General features: G+C 45.3%; 1 protein-coding gene across 1 annotated transcript in view; it reads left to right on the forward strand.

Moving 5' to 3' along the window:
• ERBB2 (erb-b2 receptor tyrosine kinase 2) overlaps positions 1 to 26,020 on the forward strand; it is a 377,312-nt gene that overhangs the window by 342,441 nt on the left and 8,851 nt on the right. Inside the window, exons 20-26 of the mRNA XM_086924358.1 lie at positions 2,455 to 2,640; positions 3,633 to 3,788; positions 6,217 to 6,292; positions 6,665 to 6,811; positions 14,106 to 14,203; positions 18,894 to 19,064; positions 23,954 to 24,239. Of these exons, the coding sequence (XP_086780484.1) occupies positions 2,455 to 2,640; positions 3,633 to 3,788; positions 6,217 to 6,292; positions 6,665 to 6,811; positions 14,106 to 14,203; positions 18,894 to 19,064; positions 23,954 to 24,239 (1,120 nt within the window). The remainder of the gene's footprint in view (positions 1 to 2,454; positions 2,641 to 3,632; positions 3,789 to 6,216; positions 6,293 to 6,664; positions 6,812 to 14,105; positions 14,204 to 18,893; positions 19,065 to 23,953; positions 24,240 to 26,020) is intronic.

Raw genomic sequence — 26,020 nt, forward strand, 5'->3', positions numbered from 1 at the left:
GGCTGTGGGGAACTATATCCCCACCCCCTATGAATTATTAATCTGTAATGATGCTTGGGGGTGTCTCTGTCATCAGCTCTAGTTTAGTTATTATAAAAGTTTGTTTTAAGACTCTCCAAAGTGTTTTTATGGTTTGTTCGGCAGTTCGTAGGATGATGGGGATCAGCAGATTTAATCATTTTACGCATATGTGGAAAAATCGGGTTTTACCGGATATATTTTGAGATCAATATATCTCTCCCTGGAATAGTGTTGGGCTACATAGATTGGGGCATTTTTCTCTATTATTTGATTGTTTTATTTAAAAAACGTAGAAATTATTTTAATATTGGCCAGAGAGACTTTTTAAAGTATCTCAAAGTGTTGAGTTTTCTGATACGAAAGGGAGGGTGGGTCCAGTGGGCTTTCAGATAGTCGACCTGTTGGATTTACTTACTAGCAGACACAAATTTCCTTTTGGGGTTATCTATTATTTCTTGAATCTATTAATGAAAGATGCTCTGGATAAACATTTTCAGATGTGGCAGGAGAAACTGACAGTACCAAGTCGATTTTTCTGGAATCTTTCTCATTAGGAGGATCAACTCTATTGTCTTCAAAGCTCCAAGTGCAATCTTATAAAACATGTTTTAACCTATACTATACATCCAATAGAATTATAAAATGAAGAGACAGTAAAGGGTTGGCATGCCCTAGGTGTCAGCAGTATAGTGCAGATATTGTACATATGTTTGCTACCTGTGTAGTATTATTGTCTGTGATAGAGGGGATCTTGAGATTCTTTAATGATAAATTGAGGATAAAGACATCCTTATCCCTAGTGTTATTCATAATGTGGGTACAAGAAGGGGAGGGGAGTGAAAGGGGCAGATCCTTTCTATTAACTCTATGGTCATTTTTCCGACTCCGCATCGCCTCTGCCTTGTTGGATCCGAATCCATCCGCATTTCAGCAATGGCTAGCCTGGGTATTGGTGATATATAACCTGGAAAAGTGATAAACTCAAGGAGAGGTGTACAAGTTTGGAAAATAGGGCTGAGAAGCTGGGCTTCTTTGACTGATTGGATGGAGACGTGTTGAGTACCTGGTAGTTGAGATGGACTCTCGTAATTAGGAAAATATTGAACCTAATGTTTTAGCTATATAGTAAGATAATTATGCACTAAGCACTTTAGACACTACCGGCTTTCTTCAACTTTTATAAAATGTTTAATATTTTATAATGAATTTACCAATTAATAACCTTAATGAATTGTTTTTGTAAAGTTTATAGGTGCGATGATTCATGATGAAATAATATGGGTTTGTGTGTAATGTGTTGGGCGGGGACGGAGTGAGGTGGTGAGGAGGGGACTGTTGTTTTATATATAATATGGATTATAAAATTAATAAAAAAATAAAAATAAAATAATGTCCTCACATTGTGCAACTGAAACTACAGTCCCACCTCTCCCTCCTGGCATCAGGAATGAGTAATTAGTGGCCCCTTGTTAACCAAAGTCATTCAGGAGTTACTTTAGTGCTTGGATGTCCTTCCTCCAGCCAGAGGAATGCAGTCAATACGCTTCCACTGTCGGAGGAAGCTGTCCCCCCCTCTTCCATCTTATGCCATGCTAAACCAGGGATATCTAAACTGGATCCCAATCGCTTCAGTTCTCAGAATCACTCACGACACCTACTATTGCACTTGTGCTACGCGCTCAATACTCTCGCTCATCCACTCAACATACAAACAAATTGCCAGGGTGAGGTTCTAGTTAGTTGGTATAGGTGGTGCTCCCATTCTTGTGCTGCTGTGTGTGGAGTCAGTTCTTTGGGTGCTGCATTCCTTGTTTCTGAATGAGTCCAGAAGGGGTGAAAAGCTCTTTAGTGGAATGGATTCCGGTTATAAATAAATTTGATACTTGTATAGCGCACTACTCACCCGCAAGGGTCTCAAGGCGCTTGTACGAATACTGCTGTGGAACCCATCCTGGCTTTCCCTGTGAGGCGTCCACTCCTGGGCACCCCCAAGGTGGAGGCCAGGCATCCTTAGCGTTGTGGGGGCCGTTGTGGAGATTAAGCAAGCTACTGCCCAGAGTTGGACTCCATGATTGGAATAGGCCCCGAGACGAGAATTATCAGGTCCGTGGAATTTTGAGCCCAAGACCCGCCGAGGCGGGGAATTGAACCCTGGTCCCGGGCCAGACCTCTGCATCAGGGTCTGCCGCTCCAACCATTGAGCCACACTTCTCCTTATGTGGAAAATATGCAGTGTTGGAAGAAATGCCAACATGCCATATCTACAGAGTTCTTTCCAATGCAAAAAGGTATACGATTTGTGCAAGGGACAGGATTCTGCTCAAAGGGTCCGTGTAGAATGGACTATAAACTCTTCTGGGCAGGTCTTATGGTATTTTATGACCATTGTAACATACAAGGTACTCTCTGTCCGATTTGTTTTCCCCTGTGTAGGAGGCCTATGTGATGGCTGGGGTGAGCAGCCCCTACATCTGCCGTCTTTTGGGAATCTGCCTTACTTCCACTGTGCAGCTGGTGACCCAACTGATGCCGTTCGGCTGCCTGTTGGAGTACGTTCGTGATAACAAGGACCACATAGGCTCACAGGACCTGCTCAACTGGTGTGTGCAGATTGCTAAGGTACGTCCCTCTCCATTGTTCCCTTATTGTTTCCTCAGCCTGTTTATTCATTAAGGACCTTTATATACTGTAGTCCTATCTGAATCGGCAAGTGAACACTTCACTGAAAACATGGAATACAGTGTAGTAATAAACAGAGAAAGTTAACCATAACTATGGGTGGCTAGAAAAATAAGGGAGGACTTAAGACCATTGCGGACAGTCTTTCCTGTCTGGCAGGAGTCTCTGTGCTGTGAAGGAAGCCGCCACCGACTCCTGATCCTAAGTAAATTCCTCATATAAGCTAATGAGAGACTACTCTGCTCTTTATGTGAGGCATGCCCCCTACCTTGAATGCTTTGTAGGCATGTTGCAGCTGATGCTTTCTTGTTCCCATTCATAGCGTTTTGTTTTTAACAAACTATTAATTCTTAATCCTGAGCAGAATTAATCTGCTTGATTTGGAACTTTGCGGTCCTATGCGGGGTACTTATACACCAAGAACAGTTATCATGCTATTACCCTTCTCAGAGTCGTGGCGCACTGCATCACACCTGTAGTCTGCCTGCCAAGTGGTGCTACCTCAATGGTTATTAATAGTAGGATATATTGGTGAAGTTAAGGGATGTGATATAGTCGATTGTCCCGGAAGTTATTACTGGGTGATGGAAATCCATTGTTCAGATGAGGGGTGAGGTGATGGAAGAACATGGTGGCCAACAGCTACATGATGGGTGTGCTCTCTTTGCTAGTCGAGGTACTGGGAGACCATTGGGGAAATTAGAGACTTGAGTAACGGCAGAACATTGTAGAAGTCAAGCTCCGGGTGACCTTGAGGACAGGGGATGAATGGTGAGTAGCTATTGCGGAAATCAAGAACTGGTTGAATAGTGGACCTTGCAGTCAATAGAGTATGGGTACTGGGATACTACAATGCTAGGAATAAATCCTCAGATGAAGTCAGGCTGCAAAGGAGAATGCCCATAAGTAAGCGCACATCCATGTTTTTGCAGGGGATGAATTATCTTGAGGACGTGAGGCTAGTACACCGAGACTTGGCTGCCCGAAATGTACTAGTCAGGAATCCAAATCATGTCAAAATCACCGACTTTGGACTCGCTCGACTGCTGGACATTGATGAAACAGAATACCATGCTGATGGGGGCAAGGTAGGTTACCAGTAAGGGAAGAACATTACATGCATTAAACACTGACGCCTGTGAGGACATAGGGAGGCAGGTCTGGTGCAGGGTAGCAGAGGAGTCTTGTGTGTACCCAATAGGTGTGTATGTAAGTACTTTATCATACAATAAAGGCATGGCCTACCACAGATCAAGATACATGCCGGCTGTGCACTAGAAATACAGGCTTGCACCTTACAAATACTTTACAGGGTCAGCGCATATAGAGGAGACCTGTCCTTCAAGATTAAACAAATTACTTAACTACACCAGTAGCTGTGCAATATATCATCTAACCCAGCTACTCATGTTCATAATAAGAATTACAATGGGATCCTGCGTGGAAAAATGTCAGTTTACCTTGTATATCCATGTTTTGTGTGTTCATAAAACAAGCTTTTCCTTATGAAACTGTTTGATGGTCCATCTACTGCCAGTTCACAGAGTTCACTGTTAATTAATTCCCCATGATATGGTTATCAAGAGAAAGGAAACTGTTAAAATCATGCCAGTCAAGGGACTCTGCAGTCAATTCAGGTCTTTGTGCAAAAGAAAGCTGCTACTACTGTTTCTCACTGTAGGTAAGGGGGATTGTGTTACAAAAGTTAGCAGCCGTTCCCTGGAAATGACTGAATCTAGAACTCTTCAGCATAAACTTTCTGAGCCGGTTCTTATCCTAGGCAAAGAGAAATTTACTGGTGCTGAAACCCGGGTCCTTGTGAAAGGTGTCTGTCATGTTGCACAAATCTGTACTCTCTGTCGGGAAACATCCTTTACTCCGCATGCATTACAATGCATGTCATTACCCATTCTTTTTCACTCCGTAAAAACTTTTACATCGCAGGGCTTTACAACGCAAACCATTACAACGCATTCCCCATTACAATGCCCCGGTTGAGTTTGAATAGTAAATTGCATTGTAATGGACAATGTGTTGTAATGGATTGCGTTGTAAAGCCCTGTTTTGTAAAAGTTTTTGCAGAGTAAAAAACGTGGAGCAATGGCACGCGTTGTAAGTGTGTGCTGAATAAAGTGTCCTATTCCTATCTGTCATTCTATTTCCAAAGAGTTTGTGATTTACTCCCAGAAGTATGTTGATGCAATACCCAAGAGGTAAATCAAAGATATATTGATCCAGCATGATAGGGCCCTGCTGGTAGTAGAACATAGCTGTCTAAGACATTTGGTGTACTTAAGAGTGCATGCTCAGTCCATTAATGTTCTATACACTTCTTCCATTAAATCTGAATTGATAGTCTTTAAAAATATATGGCAATCTGTCTGCTTCCTTTTGGTAGTAAAACATTGTAGTACAAGGTCACCACGGTGAACTAAAAGTATTCTTGTGTGTGTGTGTGTGTGCACCCACTCAAGTGTGTGTAACACAGAGCAGCACAGCTCAAACTTTCAGCACAGTGCAACACAGCAAAAACTGCACAGCTAAGTGCATCACATCACAGATGTTCAGCAGATGCTATGTGTACAGTTCAACACATCACAAACTGTTATCTGCAGCACAGGCACACATATTGTGCTATGCTGCTCAGCATGGTACAATTCAAATAAAACAGATGGTTTGATGAGCCGTAGAATATTTATTACAAAGAATTTCACTTGATCAAGTGACTGATTTAGTGATTTATGCTGCATGGACCATTTCCCCAACTGCTGCTTCTTGCTGTGCCTGCAAGCTTCCTACATGCTTTCAATCAGTATCCTATGAGCAGGCGTGGTAAGAAATGTATGGCAAGTGCTTAGCTTGTTATGCTTCTTTGCAAAATGTGGGCTTGAAGATTGTATAACAGTCGCCCATTCAGTGGTCCAGGAATCTGTTGCTGGGGATAGCAGCGTTCTGTGTCCGGTCACATACAACTGTTGTTTTCTCTCAAAAACATCTTGTTGTGAAAAGGAATTCTGCTGAAAACAGAGATTTTATTTTCATTATCAAAATAATCATTTTAGTACAAACTTTCAAAAAGTACAGAATGAGCTGCTTCCTTCTGGGTTCAAAGCCTTAGCCACTATGTGGAGAAGTGTGGCTCAATGCTTAGGGTGGCAGACCTTGATGCAGAACGCTGGCCAGGGACCAGGGTTTGATTCCCGCCTCGGCGGGTTTCGGGCTTAAATTCCTCTGACTGGATATTCTCGCCTCAGTGCCGATTCTAAGCATGGGTCCCACGCTGCAACTCTGGGCAATAGCTTGCTTAGTCTCCACAAAGGCCCCCTGATACACAAGGGATGCTTGGTTTCACCATGGGATGCCCAGGAGTGGACACCCCACAAGGAAAAGCCAGGAGGGGTTCCCTTGTGGTAGGAGTACAAGCGCCGGGATGCCTCCGGGTCACTGTTCGCGCTATACAAATACGCCACATTTACATTTACATTATCTCTCAGAAACTTTTTTCCGGTGTTCCAGGTTCCGATTAAGTGGATGGCCCTGGAGTCCATTCTCCGCAGAAGGTTCACTCATCAAAGTGATGTCTGGAGCTATGGTAAGTGGGTGTCTGCCCTGCGATAAGTGACGGTGAGGGAGGGATTATTGTTCTTTCCAAATAATTGTTGGGTTCTTTATGTTCTCAACATTTGCTCTTCTTTCTTTCTTGGCTCACTTTTTCTTACTCTTTACTCACTTTTAACTTTATTTTCCCCTCTCTGTCTGACCTCTTCTACTTCCTTGTTGTTTTCCTACCCTCTACTATTATTTCTCCCCATCCACCATTTGTTTTGTTGCTACCCCTCCTTCTGCCCCCTCTCTTCTTTCTTACCCATGGCTCACTCTTCTCTCACCTCTACTTGCTGACATTGTGGTCTCACCCGCTAAACCCTGACCACATTTATCTCTTACCCCTACACCCCTCTCCCAGGTGTAACAGTTTGGGAATTAATGACCTTTGGGGCGAAGCCTTACGATGGCATCCCGGCCCGGGAAATCCCAGACCTACTGGAGAAGGGGGAAAGATTGCCGCAACCTCCCATCTGCACCATCGACGTCTACATGATCATGGTGAAATGTAAGTCCTGTGCACCAGTGCAAAGAAAGCCCTCCGGTGGAGGAAGCGGGAGGGAGCTCTAATAAGAAGCGGTCTTAGATAGCAGGGAAAGCCAAATGTGTATAACTCACAAGAATGCCCGTCTCATGTGTACTGTTGATGATGTGATCTTGGGCCCCTTGGGTTAGAGGGCAAAACACATATTCTCATTGCACCTGGCAGCACCTTTTTAGATAGATGGAAGAGCTGGCATCAACCTATACCTCCTTGTCACGTGTTCCAAGCTATATCACGGCAGGCATATTTTCACCCTAATGCAAAGAGCTCAGGTGTCCATTGTGCAGCATAAATAGCAGATCAGTATTTGTTTTAGCTTTGCATTCTAATTCTAATGACACTGCATTTATAATGGAAAAAGCAAAAATGCTACTATTAGACTGCAAGAAAAATCAAGACTAGGGCCTTACTCAGGTCTTGTCTAATTCTGGTGGGGCTGATAAAACTGCCAGAATAGCCTTTAGGTTAGTTAGGTGAAATACTAGGCGGAAATTAGGCACTGCAGAGGATTTGAACCTGTTTTTACTATTAGGCTGTCTGTCATATTTTTTTCAGCGCTGCCTCAGTATTCCTACTGTAATCCATGTTTTAGAAAGTACTCCCTTTTTGGTCGAGCCTAGAGCCAACGCGCATGTGCCGCTCTGCGAGACTTGTAGTGGAGTTGGTAAATTAAGCCCCGCCCATATTTGTCATTGGCTTGTGTCATTGTCCTCCCTAAATTTTGGCTTCTGATTCGTAAATAGGCCTGTTAGTACCTCCTTAGTCAATCAATCAATCAATCAGTCACAGTATTTATAAAGCGCAAAACCCGTGAGGGTCTCAAGGCGCTGGGGGAGGGGGAGGTGCTTTTACTCCTCGAAGAGCCAGGTCTTGAGGAGTCTCCTGGATGTGAGTAGGTCTTGAGTCTGCCACAGGTGGGTGGGGAGGGTGTTCCAGGTTTTGGCGGCGAGGAAAGAGAAGGATCTGCCATCGGCGGTCGCTCGTTGGATGCGGGGGACCGCGGCGAGGGCGAGGCTGGCGGAGCGGAGCTGGCAGGTGGGGGTGTAGAAGGTGAGTTGCCTGTTGAGGTATGCTGGTCCGGTGTGCGTGAGTAAGGAGTTTGAAGGTGATCCTCTTGCTGACGGGGAGCCAGTGCAGGTGTCTCAGGTGGGGAGTGATGTGGCTGCGGCGGGGGGTGTTGAGAATCAGACGTGCTGAGGTGTTCTGGATGCGTTGAAGCCGCCTCAGGAGTTTGGCCGGAATTCCTGCATAGAGTGCATTTCCGTAGTCCAACCTGCTACTGACGAGGACCTGGGTGACTGTTTTTCTCGGTTCAGTGGGGATCTACTTGTAGATCCTGCGGAGCATGCTGAGGGTGTTGAAGCAGGAGGAGGAGACGGCGTTGACTTGCTTAGTCATGGAGAGGGTTGAGTCGAGGGTGATCCCTAGGTTGCGTGCGTGGTCGGTGGGTGTTGGTGCTGTTCCCAGTGTGGTCGGCCACCAGGTGTCATCCCAGGCTGAGGGGTTGGATCCGAGGATGAGGACCTCCGTCTAGTCCGAGTTCAGCTTCAGTCAGCTGTTCCTCATCCATTCTGCAACGGCCTTCATTTCTTCAAGGAGGTTGGTCTTGGCAGTCTGAGGGTCTTTGGTGAGGGAGAGATTCAGCTGGGTGTCGTCAGCATAGGAGATGATGTTGAGGTCGTGTTGTCGGGCGACGTGGGCGAGAGGAGCCATGTAGATGTTGAACAGCGTCGGGCTGAGGGATGAACCCTGGGGTACGCTGCAGATGATCTCGGTGGCTTCGGAGCAAAAGGGGGGGGGAGGCGGACGCTCTGTGTTCTGCCGGAGAGGAAGGAAGTGATCCATTCCAGGGCCTTCTCTTGAATCCCGGCTTCGTGGAGGCGTATTTGTAGTGTGCGGTGGCAGACCGTGTCGAAGGTGGCTGATATGTCTGGGGGGATGAGGGCTGCTGTTTCACAGTTGTTTAGCAGGGTCCTGATGTCATCGGTGGTGGCGATGAGAGCTGTCTCGGTGCTGTGGTTGCTTCGGAACCCGGATTGGGACGGGTCCAGGATGTTGTTCTCCTCGAGGTAGTGGGTCAGTTGTTTGTTGACAATTTTCTTGATGACCTTCGCCGGTAACGGGAGCAGAGAGATGGGCCGGAGGTTTATAAGATCCTTGGGATTCTTGAGCAGGGCGTTGATCTCGGCATGCTTCCAGCTTTCCGGGAAGGTTGCTGTCTCAAAGGAGATGTTGATCACTTTCCGGAGTTGGGATGCGATGGCTGTGTCGGCTCTGTTGAAGATGTGGTGTGGGCATGGGTCTGATGGTGACCCTGAGTGGATGGAGTTCATTATCATGTGGGTGTCGTCGTCGCTGATGTTGGTCCAGGAGAGCAGGCGGTTGGTGGGATGCTGGATGCGTGGGGGATGGAATCGGATGTTGTTGGGGTGGTCGTAACGTTGAAGCTGTCGTGGATGTCGGCGATCTTGCAGTGGAAAAAGGTGGCCAGTGAGTCGCACAGGTCTTGTGAGGGTGGGATGTCGTTGGTGTTGGAGCTGGGGTTGGAGAGTTCCTTCACGATGTTGAAGAGCTCTTTGCTGTCTTCTGCGTTGGTGTCTAGGCGGTCTTTGAATGAAGATCGTTTGGCTGATCTGATGAGGTGGTAGAGTCTGCGGGTGGCGGTCTTGTGGGTCGTGTAGCTGTCCAGTGTTAGTTTGCGCAGCCATTTCTTCTCCAGTTTCTGGCATGCTCATTTGGAGGCCTGGAGTTCTTCGGTGAACGGGGTGAGGGTGTTGGTGCAGTCGTCAATCCATTGTCTGAGGTTGCGTGCGGCGGTGTCGGGGTCTGTGGGTTGGGTCTGTGCGAGGGTTGTGGTTAGCTGGTCTTTGGAGACTTTGCTCCAGCAGCGGTGGGGCATCTGTTGGGTGCGGCGGTGCGTGGGGGGCTTCCTGTCCCACTTGTCTTCATTTGTAGACTCCCTTGGCGACTGGCCCTTTTACTCACATTGTTACACGATACCTGTTATTTAGACTGTAAGCACTTCTTTCTTTATTGAGTTTCTCTCACTGCAGGCAGCACATGGGCTCCTGCTTATAATAACACGGGCGCCCGCATTCACTTTAACACCTTCGCTGCTGCGGCAATTTCGCCGCAGCGCTAAAGGGGTGGGGGGGGCGTGGCGCTCACACGCTGGTGATGGAACCGCTCAGTCACCAGCCTCGGGTGAGCTGTGCTGATGACGGAGCGGTTCCGTCATGGCCCCGCCCGCTCAATAGAATGCCCAGCGCAGGCGCGTCGGGCGGGCCATGACGGAACCGCTCCGTCATCAGCACAGCGCCACCGCGGCTGATGACGGACGGTTCCTCATCAGCGTCGAAGAGGTTATCACGGGCGCCCGGTATTATCTCAATGCCCCAACCACCCGTCCCTGATTAATCTCGCCCTCTTGTCTGTTTCTCCCCCACCAACCATACCCAAAGCCCCGCCTCCTCCACGAGACTGTCTTAACTTGTCTGTTAAGCGCCCATTTCCTGTTATTACAAACAATTTCCTGTTGTGCTCTGCTTTTGAGTATTAACCAGTGCTGCACAGTGGCAGGTGAGATCAGCGGGCCTGCCCTACCGAAGCGATGCACACTAATGGACTGCTTACTCGGCTGGGAGGTAGGGAGCGAGCCCAGCCGTGGAGCAGCACCTAGGGGCCAGCGACCATGCTCTTAGTGTGATCCGGGGGCATTGCCACACCCGCCGCCTCAGGCTTCATTCCCAGGAGTATGCGGAGCACCATAAGCAGGTCCTCGGCAGTCCCCACTCAGGCCGAGGGACTCCCCCTAGCTGTATCCAGCAGCAATTCCCAAGCAGTGCAGGGCACAAACAGGTCCGCAGTGCAGTGTGCAGCAGCCTGCTATCGTGGCTATCCTGTTCCTCTCAGGTGATTCCCCTCGCAGCCTGCTGGGGCCACCCTCAGGGGGCTCCACCTCTCTCACCACAGGGCCCTGTCTTGTACCACTGAGACTCCCCAAGGCCGCAGAGCTGCTCTCACCTTCCCATGTGCTGTGTGCCAGGCCACTTCAGACTGCAACCTCCCGACTCATTGCTCACCAGTCCTTGTCAGAGTCCGAGGTCACACGTGGGCCGCACAGGCCGCGTCGCCAGCCCTTGCACCACCCGTCAGAGTAGACAAGCCTCCGAGGTGGAGCCTCACCATCCTCAGGCCGCCAGGAATTACTCGCACCACGGTCTCTGAGAGCGCGGCTCAGGCAGTCAGGTTTCGGGCATGTGCCCCTTTCCGCAGAATCAATGGCCGTCCTAGCGGGTTACAAAGGGCCGATGTATGCCACAGGCCCAGATCAAGCGGGCCAATCACAATTCCAGCTCCCCAGCGCCATATCTCTTTCCCCAAACTTTACATTTGTTTCCCCCAATTGGCAATACCTTTAGCCCCCTCTGTAAGTCCCTAGTTAGTGGAACCCCTAGTGCCTTGGGCCTGGTGTACTAAATAGGGTCCCCCAAGGCTGCAGCATCAATTGTGCCACCCTAAGGGACCCCTCCCCAAACCCAAGCAAGATTGGCACTGCAGGTTGTGTGTTTTGGTGCAGACAAAAATGAAAACACACCATGTCATACATCCATGTGTGCCATGTCCCCTATCACTGCATATAGCATTTGTAAGTCCGCACTACAGCAGGCCTTACAGCCCTTAGGCAGGGTGCCTAATACTACATGTGAGGGCATACCTGCATGCGTAGATAAGCCCATGTACTGGTCAGTTTATTACTGCCAGTACAAGTGAACAGGGAAGCTATTTTAGAACATATGCTGGAGACTGGTATAAACGAGTTCCCCAGCTACCTGATGGCTTCACTGAAGATAGGTATTTTTGGTATCAAACATCTCGTATTTATAAAGCCATGCTGATTCCAGTGTTGGATTTATTAATACATGCACACTGAGGGCACCTTTGAGGTGCCCCCTGAAAACCTATCTGCCTCTGGTGTGTTGACTGACTAGCTTCTGCCTGCCTGCCACCAGTTTCTAACCTCCTAGGTTGAGAGCCTTTTGCTCTCAGGAGGTCAGGAACAAAGCCTGGCTGGGAAGGGGGTGTCACGCCCCTGTCCACAGGATGGCCTGCTGATTAGCCTTCCTTGGCCGGCAAGCTTCAAAGAAGTTGGCACTTTTGAAATGCGAATCTGGCTCCCCTCACAGTAGCCCTCCACAGGCGGGAAAATTAGCTAGTCAGGTAGGCGTGCCCAACCTGATTAGGCAATGCTGTTTTGAACCCCTGCAACCCGGAAGCCCTAGTGCTGCTAGTGGTGTTGTACTGGTGCTGCCTTTGACCTTGCCCACAACTCACCTTCACTTCTGAGGATTGATCCCATAAGTCGCTGCACTGTACCTGAATGCCACATTGTTGTTGTAAAAACTTCATTTCGGCCGATTAGGCCATAAAAGTGCATAATAAACATTTCCTGGATATGTACACAATTTATACAATAAAACATTATCATAGTATATACATGATTAAGAAAGATGACATGGTGCACAATACAGATCTCTAAAGAGAGAAGATGACCCGAACAAACATTAAAGTGCACTATGCAATAATAAAAAATAAATAAATAAAAAAACAGCAGACAGGGTATCACAAGTTAATCCTGCCCTACGCAAGTTTTAAAAGACTTCTTCTAATATGCAACATAGCATTTAAAAACCGTAATACTGCAAATACAATTGGAGGTTCAGTATCGTATTTTAAAACTCTAAGTGCCTCGGCACAGCGGGTAAACCCTACATTTTTACATAATTGGATTACCCAGCGTTTGCGGGGTAGCGTGTATGCCGGGCAAAAAAATAGAACGTGCAACTCTGATTCAACCATTGATTTGCAGCTAGGACACGCACTCGAATTCTCCGGAACACATAAACTGGTATACTCTGCCAGAGGTAAGTTCCCCCATCTAAATTGCGCGTACAACTTCCTCGCCACAGGTGGCTGGATTACATCCAGAAAGGATTCCTTTATGTACATCTCCTTTACTTGTAAAAACACCCTGGTCAACCTGCCCTCTTTAGAGCTCTCCTGTAAAAGCAGCAGATTAGATTGCCTATAGCATTTCACAAGATCTGCCCTGGATATCGTGGGGCAGAATGACTCAGGAGCTAATCAAAGGTCCGGTAGCCCGATCCTGAAGGCAAGGCTTCTAATGTGGGCCAACCCTAAAGTTTTGCTGTGCTTAAGTCTGGGGAGGAGCTCTCTCAGCTCTTCTTTAAACGCACTCAACTCGGGAGTTACCCATAGCCTCCTCCAAAATGTCAGGGGCCGGAGGGCGATTTCTTGATCAATTGGCCTCATGCTCAAGTCCACGTGGAGGGACACCAGTAGGGTGCTACGTGGTAAACCAATGAGCTGTCTCATGAAGTTATTTTCTATCTTCATAAGTTCTATGGTGGAACTGTGCCCTCAGAGCTCTGCCCCATCATAGTAGCCCCTCTAGCTTGAGCCTTATATATCTCCACCACAGGGGCAGCTTGCTTGAAGGTTGATGATCTGAGCATTTTCATTATCCCCCCTGATGTCTGGGTGAGCCTAAGCCATGCTATGGTAATCTGTGGCCCCCACCCAAATTGTTCGGACAATGGTATGCCCAGATAGTCAAATGTCCTTACTTTATTGTTCTTACTTTATCAAGGGGAATACCGTTTAGTGCCACATTGACTTTTCCTCCCATAGGATAACATTGCAGCTTCTAAAAATTGCTGTGTCAACTTTTTTAACTGAAAATAATTTCTATTTTTAAATATACTTACCTGAACTAATTGTTTCTGGTGCCTAAACATATATAAAGAGACTTGCTATTTTTATAAATTGTTGTGGATCTCCTTCTTGAGTCGTGTGTATCATTTATATACTGTTGTGTGTATTTTCAGATGTCTTTCACTCCTCTCAGATAAGCCTAGGGCTCCAGTTCCACATTAATCCCTAGAGGAGCACATTGGGATTGCTATAGCAAACCCCTGTCCACTCATAAGGGAACCCCTGGATTCTTTGCACAATATATCTCATTTTGATATATCATGTAAAGAGCCAACTTCCTACACTTGTTGATACTGCTCTCCCAGAAGTTACCCAACCCTATTTAAAGGGGATACATTGCAGATCTTGTAATCCCACCCTTAGTAAAATACATGCTCTCAACATTGGGAAACAGAGCTTTATACTCCTGGACAGAACCTGTACAGTTTTAACCATGGTCGCTTGTGCTGTTCTTCTCCTCAAGGTTGGATGATAGATTCCGAATGTCGTCCTAAGTTTCGAGAGCTGGTGACTGAATTTTCCCGCATGGCACGGGACCCATCACGCTTCATTGTCATCCAGGTAAGAAAGAGTATACCGAGAATCCCTGTGGGCTGAGGGAGAGTGGATGAAGGTCGATGTTGCTAGGTGGTCTGTGTGACAGAGGGTGCTGACATTTGAGCGAGTACTTGAAGATAAAGAATTCTTCAGATTGAAGAGCGTGTCAAAGGTGTGCAGGCAAGTGTGAGTAGGGCCCGGCCTGTGTGGGAGTGCACTGGCAGGTTTGTGGGAGGGGTTGTGACTCCTACCACAGATAATATAGAGCTTATGTTCTTGAGACTAGTGGACTCTATGCCCTTTATCTAAAAAATTTAGAACTTGTTGCTTAGAAAGGCCCATCCAGGCTGCCCTATTCCCACATCCCACTACACTGATCATACATGGTCTGTAGTTACACCTTTGCATTCTAATTGCTAATACTGTCTAGTGTCTTTTCCGTGATTTTCATGTCTTTTCTCAGCTTCCTTTGCTTCACATTGGACAATTAGGGCCTCATTTATGAAAAGTGACGCATCACTGCGAGAAAACAGTGATGCGTCACTTTTAATTGCGCCCTCCTTGCGACACCAATGATGCGTCATATTTACAGTATGATGCATCATGTCGCAAGGAGTTACAGATACGTCAGTATTTCTGACGTATCTGTAGGCGCAAAAATTATGTGTTGCTGGAATGTGACACAAAAGTGAATCAACTCGAGCAATGGGACATTACACATGGGCAAGTCCCATTTTAAATGAGCCTGTGTCAGTCTTACGCCTGTCATGAGGCAGGTGTAAGATATTGACGCATTTGCGTCCTAGAAGTGGTGCAGTGAAATCTTATAGATTTCACTTCTATGACCCTTTCCTGCGTTGGAACGCACCCCCTGCATACATTATACCTGGCACAGGTATAATGTGGCGCAGGGGTTTACAAAGTGATGCATCTACCTAGATGCGTCACTTTGTAAATATGGTGCAACAAGGCACATTTTTTACGCCACAGGTGCGTCACAAAAAGTGACACACCGGCGCGTAAAAGTGACGCAAGGGCTTATAAATAACTCCTTTATGTGTATTGTTTTATTTGGCTTGTATGATCCATAAAGCAACTGTGTATACCCAAAGACGTACAGGTTTTTGGAAGTCCCTGAAACATATTTCTGGTCCCCTACAATACCCAGAGATCACAGGAACTGCAAGGTTTATGAGTCCAGTTGAAACACATTTTATTTAGAGTTGGCAGTGAATCCCTCAATGATACAGAGCCCTTAATCAGTTGGAGGACCAGTATCCGGAAGCAGCTTCTCACTTGCAATTAATGCATTTACTAAGTCAGCTGGTATCCCAGTCCAGGTCTGGTGGTTCTGGGTGGTCTATTTTTTATTAATTTAAGTTTTTAATATCTTCTCTTGTTCAGCTGTGAATTCTTAGTACACATATAGAGAACAGTTCAACTCAATGGAACATATTCAGCAGTTTAAAACCATCTGGGATCTTTGACCATTAAACAGAGCTGTGCTACAAGGTGCTGCCTTTTCTTAAAGCTCTGACTGGCTGCTCGATGATCTGCATCAGGTCATGAGATCAACCTTTGCTACTGACTGAAGTTTTATTTGTTCCCTGACTGAAAAAGGCAAATGTGACCTCTTTAGGCCCGTCATATCAGCAATCAGAAGAATATTTATTCACTTTATCCAGATCATGAAGTGGAGGACTGCAACGTCAGCCATATTTTTTGCTAGAAATCGCAAGGAGAGATTGACATCTTTTCTAGATAGAAGGCCTTGCTTAGGACTTCACCTTTTCTCTGCTAAAGACCTGGTAGAAGATGCTATGATCTCTGTGGGCAGTAGGTCTCAGTTTAGTTCACATTAGGTTCCCTGTGTCACCATCAGCGGCAACATGCTTTACAAAATTTGCTTCTTGAGTATAGCTCTTAAATGAGTTTAATCCTTTAGGTCTGGTAGAACTTAACCTTTTCGATGCTCATGACGGAACGGTTCCGTCATGAGCATCGGTCCAGCTGTGCTCATGACAGAACCGTTCCATCATGACCACGCCCGTTTTCATTAGTGCCCAGCACCGGCGGTAAATCGGGGCAGCACGGATGAGGTTAAGCTCTAGACACGCCCCTTGTTCTTCTACGGACCTAAAAATAATTTGAGGGTCCCACAGGAGTCTATCCTTTCCCTTTTCTTATTTCATCTTTACATGTGGCCCTTTGCATCATTACTGTCCAGCAAGAGCCCGTATTTACATGTATGCAGATGACATTCTGCTCATTATTGGACTCTCCCAATCTACTCTATTTAGAGCGGACGGTCGGATGCCCTTTTTTTCTATGCGTCACCGCTATGTGAAACTAAAAGATAACAAGCATTTTAAACATGATAGGTCTTGCGAGAGTTCAAGCTTTGGCATTGTAAAAGACTGCCTTTTATTTATGTGTTTTCAAAACCAACACCCATATAAAAGGCATTGTTATTTATCATTCCAATAGCTCAAAGCTTCCAAATGCGAGACCTCTTTAATGGTGGCCGCTCCCCTTTATTAAGACGCAGCACGCCGTATTCAGGTTACAGTGAGCATCGTTTAAAGAAAGGCGGGCAGCCAACAGTAAAGTGAAAGCGTGGTATGGGGTGCTTTCACACAAAAATCCAACATTTATAAACAAAGGTTCTGTAGCGCAGCCGCTAAAGTTAAAGCAAACTGCAATGGAAAATTAAGTAAATAAAAAAGCGCGCCTGCTATACTTGAAGCGGATCGCACTTCAAATTAAATAAATAAGTGTGTCGGCTATACTTAAAGCGGACCACACTGCAAATTATATACATAAATAAGCGCAGCCGCTATAGTTAAAGTGGACCCGCAGCCATTACTTTTAAAAATATAAAAGCACGTCGTTGGGGTCATTAAAGAAAATAGTACTCACAGACTAGATAAAGCAGACTGTATAACAACACATGTAAAAAGTCCAGTCCTTATGGAAGGTTACAAATGCAGACAAGGCAGTACCATGGAGGGACTACTAAGCCTATTTATCAATCAAAAGCAACGATTTCGGAAGGACAGTAACAGGAGCCAATTGAAAAGATGGGCGGGAAATGGGCAGATCTTCTATGCTGTACCTGAATACAGCATGCCTTGCAGCGCATGCACTGCCCAGGCTCGACCTAACAATAAGGGCCCTCTCATAACACCCTGGAAGAAAACTATTAGGATATGTGTGCCATTAGTTTTTTTGTTTTTCTAATACAAACTCCCACTTTGAGTTTGTTCCTAAAAACCAAAAAGGTTTGGTGCGCGACCATCTATAAGACAGTAGCTCCACACCAATCTTTCAGTGCCTTCAAAGGTGCTGGTGGGCCAAGATATGGAAGTCTTCTATCCATCTGGATGGTGGACGTAATGTCCTCAGCCATTCCGATGGATAGAGAAAAGACCTTCAAGGGCTAAATTATCCCCACAGTGTTTATACATTTATCTGTTTTCAATTCTCGATTTAGAGTCTTTGAAATTTTTGCCTGTTATATTCTCACACTGCACAAAGAAACTCAGTGCCTCATTTATGAGGCAGCCATGCAGAGCAGAGCAGCAAGTTACCTTGCTGTGCTGCGCTGCACTACGTGGCAGGGAAAGGGCAGGAATGCGCTGTATTTATGGCTCATTTGTGTCCTTTCCCATGCGCAGGCACACACTGGTCTGCCTAGCACCAATGCAGGCACTGGTGCCTGTGTTGCATGCAGGATTGTATTTGTGCAGGAAGGGGTACCTGGGAGGCATATTCCTCTTTCTATGTGTGCTGCTCAATGTGGAAGAAATGAGAAGAAATAGGGATATTTCTCCTAGTTACACTTCCCCTGGGAAGGTGTACGATTCTGACGCATCCCCAGGTTAACAAGTTCTTGTAAATCTGGGGGTGCATCAAAACCCACAGGAGTTGTGTGGGAATTCACCTTCCCAGGGCAGAGAAACGCAACGCAGCGATTTGCACTGCATGACTCAAGATTTTTTAAGCCATGCGTGGTGCAAACGTGATGCATCCCTGTCATAAATATGCCCCCGAGTGTACTTGGACTAAAAAAAAAAATATTAACAACTTAACATACACATAATCTCCAGATTTCTATCTTTTTTTGCAAGCTCCTCTCCTTATCCAAACAGTAAAGGGGGCGAGGGGCGAAGCATTTTAGTGGAAGGAGTATGGTTCTCGCCTCCTTAAGCGAAAATGATACTGAAGACTTGAGTCACTTCTAGTCTGGCCTGAGCCGCTGTTTGCACCAGCGACGTTTACTCCAGTCCTGATAGGCCATTTACCCTTGAGTACATGAGAAGCAATTTGCAATCAGTGCCATCACTCCATAATGCTTAGTTGCTACTCTTTCACAGAATAAAAAATAAATGTACAATGAATGTTTATAACTTAAATGAATTAGGCCAAAACACGACCAGACGAAAATTGGCTTGAACCAGCATTGGCAAGGGTGTAATTGAGGGAATTCCCAGTCAGAGGGACTTCTCTCTTCTCCAAAGGTTGGCATCTCAGAAACGCTGTTTTATCAGCCGCAGGTGTGCTCCGGGCAGTGTATCACTCTTTGACGCATTCTCTGAGGATTATTATCCACACTTGTCAACTCAGATTCTTGTTTGACTGGTTCAAACCTATTTTGTGCTGCGGTTAGAAATCAGTAAGAGCTCACAAGGCTGTTAAACTCTGCTTTGTCTAGGATGACAAGAAGATGGGGTTGAGCTGTCCGGACAGCAGGTTCTACCGTACACTCCTGGAGGACGAGCTGATACAAGACATTGTAGACACAGACGAGTACCTGGTGTCGCACGAGGGATTCTTTAACCCTGAAACGCCTACCAACTACCGCAGTAGAATGCCCTCTGCAAAGGTAAGGATTGGTCCAGAAACACAGCAAAACTAGATCCTTAAAGTGAAGCAGCAGTACTAAACTACCATAACTGGTTGTATTATGGAAAGGTAAGCTAGTGCTGATTACTGATCACAACTCAATAGCTTTCAAGGTAATGGACAGTCTTTTACTCTTAATATGCTTAAATGAAAGGAATGTCCCTAAACTACCCCTTGTAAATGTCCTGCACAAAGGTAAAGAGTTGCCCCAAAAAACAGCAACATAATGTTCTCAAAGGTAAGTAGCAGACCACAACCTTACGCCGTTGATGGTGAATCTGAAAGGTAATGGACAACCCCCTATTTCTTCAAACTTCCCCAACTCAATATGTTCCAAGTTGAAGACGAGTTCTATACCACTACAGCACAATGTGCTTATATGTAATGAACACCCCAAATAATTCCATTCAGACCTCCTTTGCATAGAAAAGGAGCATTCCACAAACTGCTATAGTCCAGTATCTTGTAAGGTAAAGAGCAGTTTTATGCTACTGCAGCTTACTGTTCTGTGCTGTCTCAAAGACCTCACAATTTATTGTAGCAGAAACTCCTCTACAAAGGTAAAGGGTGGCGCAAACTACTTTAACTCTGAAACTTTCATGGTAATGGAAGGGTTTAAGCTGTTGCAGTAGGATGTCCTTAGATCTAACTAGTACCAATAAACCACTGCAGCAGATTGACGTCCTCACAGGTAAGTAGCACACCCAAAATAAAAGCAACACACAATGTACTCATAGTTTAGGAGCAGCCCCCAATCCTGCCGTAGCTCAATAACCATCAAGAGCTTCCTTCATACCGGGTCAGTGTTTACAAGAGAATGTGTTACCCTCAGTCTACCGTGGAAGACGGTTCTCCAAGGCGAAGTGCAGTTTCTCAGTAGTAAAAATTGGCCCCAAACTGCTACAAAAAAAATGGACTCAAAATACCAGGAATTTCCAAACTAACATAGCCGATTGTCCATGAAGCCTGGATGCAGCCCCTAGGCTAATTCAGCACAGTGTTCCCACAGGCGATTACTGGACAGAATTACAGCAGCAGAATGTTATTCCCTGACAACAAGTGGATCTCTAACTACAGTAGCAGAATGTTATTCACTGGTAAGGAGTGGGTCCCTAACTACATCAGCAGAATGTTAATCACTGGTAAGTAGTGGCCCCCTACCTACGTAGTCAACAAACAAGGTGCCAGTACTGCGCGTTGGATGAAAAATAACAAGAATTGAGTAAGTAATCCTCAATTCAAAAAGACCACTCTTTCAGTCTACTTTATCCAAAATATTTCATTTATTTTTTATTTTGTTCATTTATTTTTATTTTCAGTTTGAACAGATTTAACTGAGATTGTTTTTTGGGGGGGAGGAACTGAAGGACATATATGATGGTGACAAACAAAATAGCTCTAACTGGGTCACATAATTCAACAAAATATAATTACATTTTATACTCAAAACATTTAGTGAAGACATATAACATTGAATAGACGACACTAAGTGCACTTGGGAACATATACACGACAAGACTAGACAATTTTGATAGGAGGTGTAAGATTGAAAGAATTGAATCAACTTAAACTAAGTGTAACTGCCCTATATTAGTACAGGTTTTTTGAAAACAGGTGCAGATACCTCTACTAAATAGGAAAAATATTATTCAGTGTTTTCAAACAAAATAGACCATCTCCAAGTTGAATTCTAGGTACAATGATCTAATGATTGGTCTATATTCCTCAAAAATAGGACTAGGAGGTCGACGCGTTTCGAATCCCTTAAAGAGGTGGGATTCTCATCAGGACCGTGTGGGCTCAATCTGAAAAATAAATGAATGACAGTCTATCAGTCATACTATCCAGCAACTCTCAACTTAACACTCAGTCTCACACCCATAGATCATACCTGTGCTTCTCTGTTTGGTGGTCAGTCTCTCGAGGGTGTAAAAAAGTTGGCTGTAATTTGTAAAAAGGGGGGGTCATAATGAGTGGTTGTGTTTCTGAAGAATTTTCGAAGCGTGTATTTATTTAAATCATGGTACTCACATTGCCGAGAATTGTTGTGTTGTTTTCAGTATATTGTCTCCGATTTTTTATGTCCAATCGCTTCTGTCATTTTTAGATCGAATCTGTATTAAAACAATGAAGGAGCGAGGTTTTTAATGGATATTCAAGCATTCGGTTTTGCACAGTTGATTAAGTAATGAAGTAGAGTCCGGGAATTGCATGTTCCGTTAAATATAAAGAAAACGAGGTTCGATGGTATTTTAAGCGAGCGTTTGCGGTGAATTTTCGCGGCTCTTAAGAGGACACGTAGAATGTGCCTGCTATGTGCCCGATTCCAGGGCCGTTAGTGCAGAAGTTGGAAAGTTTCCTCCGTTTGACTTGGTTTAGCTATCCCGATTATTAGACAAAAATAATCGGGATAGCTAAACCAAGTCAAACGGAGGAAACTTTCCAACTTCTGCACTAACGGCCCTGGAATCGGGCACATAGCAGGCACATTCTACGTGTCCTCTTAAGAGCCGCGAAAATTCACCGCAAACGCTCGCTTAAAATACCATCGAACCTCGTTTTCTTTATATTTAACGGAACATGCAATTCCCGGACTCTACTTCATTACTTAATCAACTGTGCAAAACCGAATGCTTGAATATACATTAAAACCCTCGCTCCTTCATTGTTTTAATACAGATTCGATCTAAAAATGACAGAAGCGATTGGACATAAAAAATCGGAGACAATATACTGAAAACAACACAACAATTCTCGGCAATGTGAGTACCATGATTTAAATAAATACACGCTTCGAAAATTCTTCAGAAACACAACCACTCATTATGACCCCCCCCTTTTTACAAATTACAGCCAACTTTTTTACACCCTCGAGAGACTGACCTCCAAACAGAGAAGCACAGGTATGATCTATGGGTGTGAGACTGAGTGTTAAGTTGAGAGTTGCTGGATAGTATGACTGATAGACTGTCATTCATTTATTTTTCAGATTGAGCCCACACGGTCCTGATGAGAATCCCACCTCTTTAAGGGATTCGAAACGCGTCGACCTCCTAGTCCTATTTTTGAGGAATATAGACCAATCATTAGATCATTGTACCTAGAATTCAACTTGGAGATGGTCCATTTTGTTTGAAAACACTGAATAATATTTTTCCTATTTAGTAGAGGTATCTGCACCTGTTTTCAAAAAACCTGTACTAATATAGGGCAGTTGACTTAGTTTAAGTTGATTCAATTCTTTCAATCTTACACCTCCTATCAAAATTGTCTAGTCTTGTCGTGTATATGTTCCCAAGTGCACTTAGTGTCGTCTATTCAATGTTATATGTCTTCACTAAATGTTTTGAGTATAAAATGTAATTATATTTTGTTGAATTATGTGACCCAGTTAGAGCTATTTTGTTTGTCACCATCATATATGTCCTTCAGTTCCCCCCCCCCCAAAAAACAATCTCAGTTAAATCTGTTCAAACTGAAAATAAAAATAAATGAACAAAATAAAAAATAAATGAAATATTTTGGATAAAGTAGACTGAAAGAGTGGTCTTTTTGAATTGAGGATTACTTACTCAATTCTTGTTATTTTTCATCCAACGCGCAGTACTGGCACCTTGTTTGTTGACTTCGTTATTGGCGCAGCCTTACTGCACTCTAGCCAGAACCCTCATTGTTTCCCCCCTACCTACGTAAGCAGAATTGTATTCACTGGTAAGGAGTGGGTCCCTAACTACAGTAGCAGAATGTTATTCACTGGTAAGGGGTGGGTCCCTAGCTACAGCAGCAGAATGTTATTCACTGGTAAGGAGTGCCCCCCTAGGTACAGCAGCAGAATGTTATTCACAGGTAAGGAGTGCCCCCCTAACTACTGTAGTAGAATGTTATGCACAGGTAAAGCGTGACCCCATAACTACAGTCATGGAAGGTGCCCCATGGTACGGTGTAGCCCTCTTACTCCCTCAGAGCAACTGAAATAAAAGAAGGGTCCCCCTAGCAGTGCAGCAGAATCTACAAATTAAGCAGCGTCCTTCAAATTATAGAAGGGGCATAAAACAACCCACAACTGACGCTCCAGAAGCCCCTCCGGGGTAAGGCACAGCATCAAACTAGCATCATTCAGGCTTAGCCAGGGACTTCCACTACAGAGTATCCTCATAGATAAGGAGCATCCCCCAAACAATCACATCCAGAAGTGATGCTGCAGGATATTCTGACAGTAGAGGTAAGGAGCAGCATCCACCCAACCTACTGCAACAATGTGTTTAAGCGTTAGGTGAGTTCTGAAGCTACTGCAGCAGAAAGTCCCAGGTAAGAAGCAGCGAGTATTACTCCCACAGGATGATATCCTTGAAAATCAGGAATTCTGTGTGAAACCTGGCATAGTAAGATGTGAGAGAACTTAGAGATAGCTTTGACATTTGAGGTCTGACCCTGGAAGATCTGTGTAAACGGACAGCTCTCCCCGATAGATATCTCAACTGTCTTCAAATGTGGAAATCTGTGGAACTTAAGTGACAGTCTTGCTCTCTGATGCTCGAACCTGTAATATCTGTTAAACCAAAACATTAGCTCTGCTTGTCCCCAGGTCTTTCGTCATATTCATAACCTGAGGGATATGCATTGTCGCAAGACATATCTAAGATCTGTAACCTAAGTGGTAGGTCTTCTGTTTGTAAGATCTCTGTATTGATAGTAATAGTTCTGCTATCCAGCACATATTTTACAAGCATTGCATTTGTTTCCCCTCCATTCATGTCCTACTTTTTAAACACATAATACCATAACATACTATTCATTTATTTCTTAATTACATTGAGCATGTTAATGCTTCTCCTGAAGTCTGATTGACTTGTCTGTCTCTTTACCCAGAGTGCTACTGAAGTTCCCCCTGAAGACCAAGAGCTGACTGCGGAGTCTCCTGAGCGCCCGTATCTGGGCTTAGCTCTGTCGCAGACCTCTGACGGTGGAGGTTCAGATGTGTTTGCGGATGGAGATTATGTGACAAGTCCAACTGCACTACTGGGCCCTCCTCTAACACGAGAGAACAGCACCCTGCCGAGGTACAGCAAGGACCCTACCAGCCCCTTCAGCGACGAGACTGATGGGCTGGAGACTGATGGAACTCCATTCCTGCCATCTCGTAACCAATCTCCAGGTATGATTGCTCTGCAGTCCTACAGTTTGTGGTTCAGTGCCCAATGTCCATTTGAACTAACAGTCTTGTAATGCTTGGCCAAATCCAGCACACAAAGCATAAATAACAGAGGGACATGGATAAGGCACAAGAAGGAAAAGAGAGAAACCAGCTAGAGGATAATGGAGGGGAAAGCGTGATACTAAAGGGGATAATATATTGCATGCTTGCGGCCTGATTTACACTACAGATAGTGATCATTACCTGTGCCAGTCTGGCAGACTACTGCACACCATAATTTGAGGTCTTTGCCACCCCTGCAACTAACTCTTTGCCTTCATTGGAGCCGCTTCCATGGTGTCTCCTTTGAAGACACTTAAAGTTTGCTGAGTGTCTGCTAAGTTGTTGGCGACTGCTCAGTAATTTTTTTTTTTTTAAACCTTTATTGTGCATATAGAAGCGTACAAATACGGGCCTACAACCAATCAGGCCGGCCACGACACAGTATGAGCGTACGTGAGTCAGCGTTGAAGATCCCCAGCAGTCACTCAGTAGGATATAATCAAGCAATCAGACATTAAGAGGCCGAGTATAACTGCTAGGAGCAGGATTAAATAAGGTTAATTTTATAATATAATAGGAAGTATAGCAGGTTCAGCTGCAACCGTTGACATCTAAGTTCCCATGGCGGGCTGTTGGTAAAGCATTGATACAAAGGAGCAATGAGAAATGGAAGTAACAGCAACAATTAGCAAAAGTCAACGTATATTCGCCCCGTTTCAAATCAATCCCCATCACGGCCTAGCACACACCCGTTACCACCTGAATGTGCGCCGGTACAAATCAAAAGAATCAGAACAGCAACGCAAAGACAGCCATCCACTATACTAACCCAGTAAAGAGAAAAAGAGGGGAGGGGTAGAGAAAAGAACAGTAGAAAGAGGGGAAGAAAGAACGCAGCGCCACTGCACGTGTCTCACAGCAAATAAAGCACACAGAACTGGACGACCCGCAATCGGGGTCAAGGCATGCAAGACATGATATATGTGCAGTCAAAATCGTGGAAGCGAGGAAGTCATCCCCTACACTACCGACTAACACTCCATGGAGGACGCGCGCGGACCCAGCGTCCCGATAAAGGGATACAAAAGAGCCATAGAACTAAGAAAAAACGAACAATATAAAGACCCCAACCCTCCCACACCACCCTGCACCCCTGCAGAAGGCTACGGCCTACCCCCCCAGCAGCGTGCCTGTCGCCCTAAGTAGAACCCGAAATACAGAAGAATAAGAAAGTAAGAAAAGGACACAACAGACAGAAAGGAGAAAGGAAGGGGGAAAGAAATCCAGTGGGAGAGGAGATCTGCAATCGAACATTCAGCTCCTGCCTCCCGCCCTAACACAAGTGAAACCCACATCGAAACGAGAGCGACACAGCCTCAAATATCAGGAACAAGAAGAGGAATCGGTCATATTGTCACAGCTGCGGGCAGTTCTTATCTCCATACATTAATCAGTAGTCCGCCGAAGCAATTCTATCTCACCCCTGTCCACGCCTGATCACAGCCTTCGTGCACAATAAAGTAGAGTACAGCAAGCAGTTCGGCATGGAATGTACACAGGATCAAAACAAGGCAGGCCAAGGGTGCAAAACAGAAGGTTCCAGTCTCGAGCAGCAAAGCAGACAGTGGCATTGGCAGACTAAACTGCCAAATAGCATCATCAGGAGCAGCAAACAGTCTGGGTGTGGTCCCGCCATCCTAAAAAGCGAGATATCTACCGCGGGGCCGCCGTGGGACCTC

The sequence above is a fragment of the Lissotriton vulgaris genome, chromosome 5, assembly GCF_964263255.1.
Source record: "Lissotriton vulgaris chromosome 5, aLisVul1.2, whole genome shotgun sequence".
In the NCBI taxonomy this organism is placed as follows: domain Eukaryota; kingdom Metazoa; phylum Chordata; class Amphibia; order Caudata; family Salamandridae; genus Lissotriton; species Lissotriton vulgaris.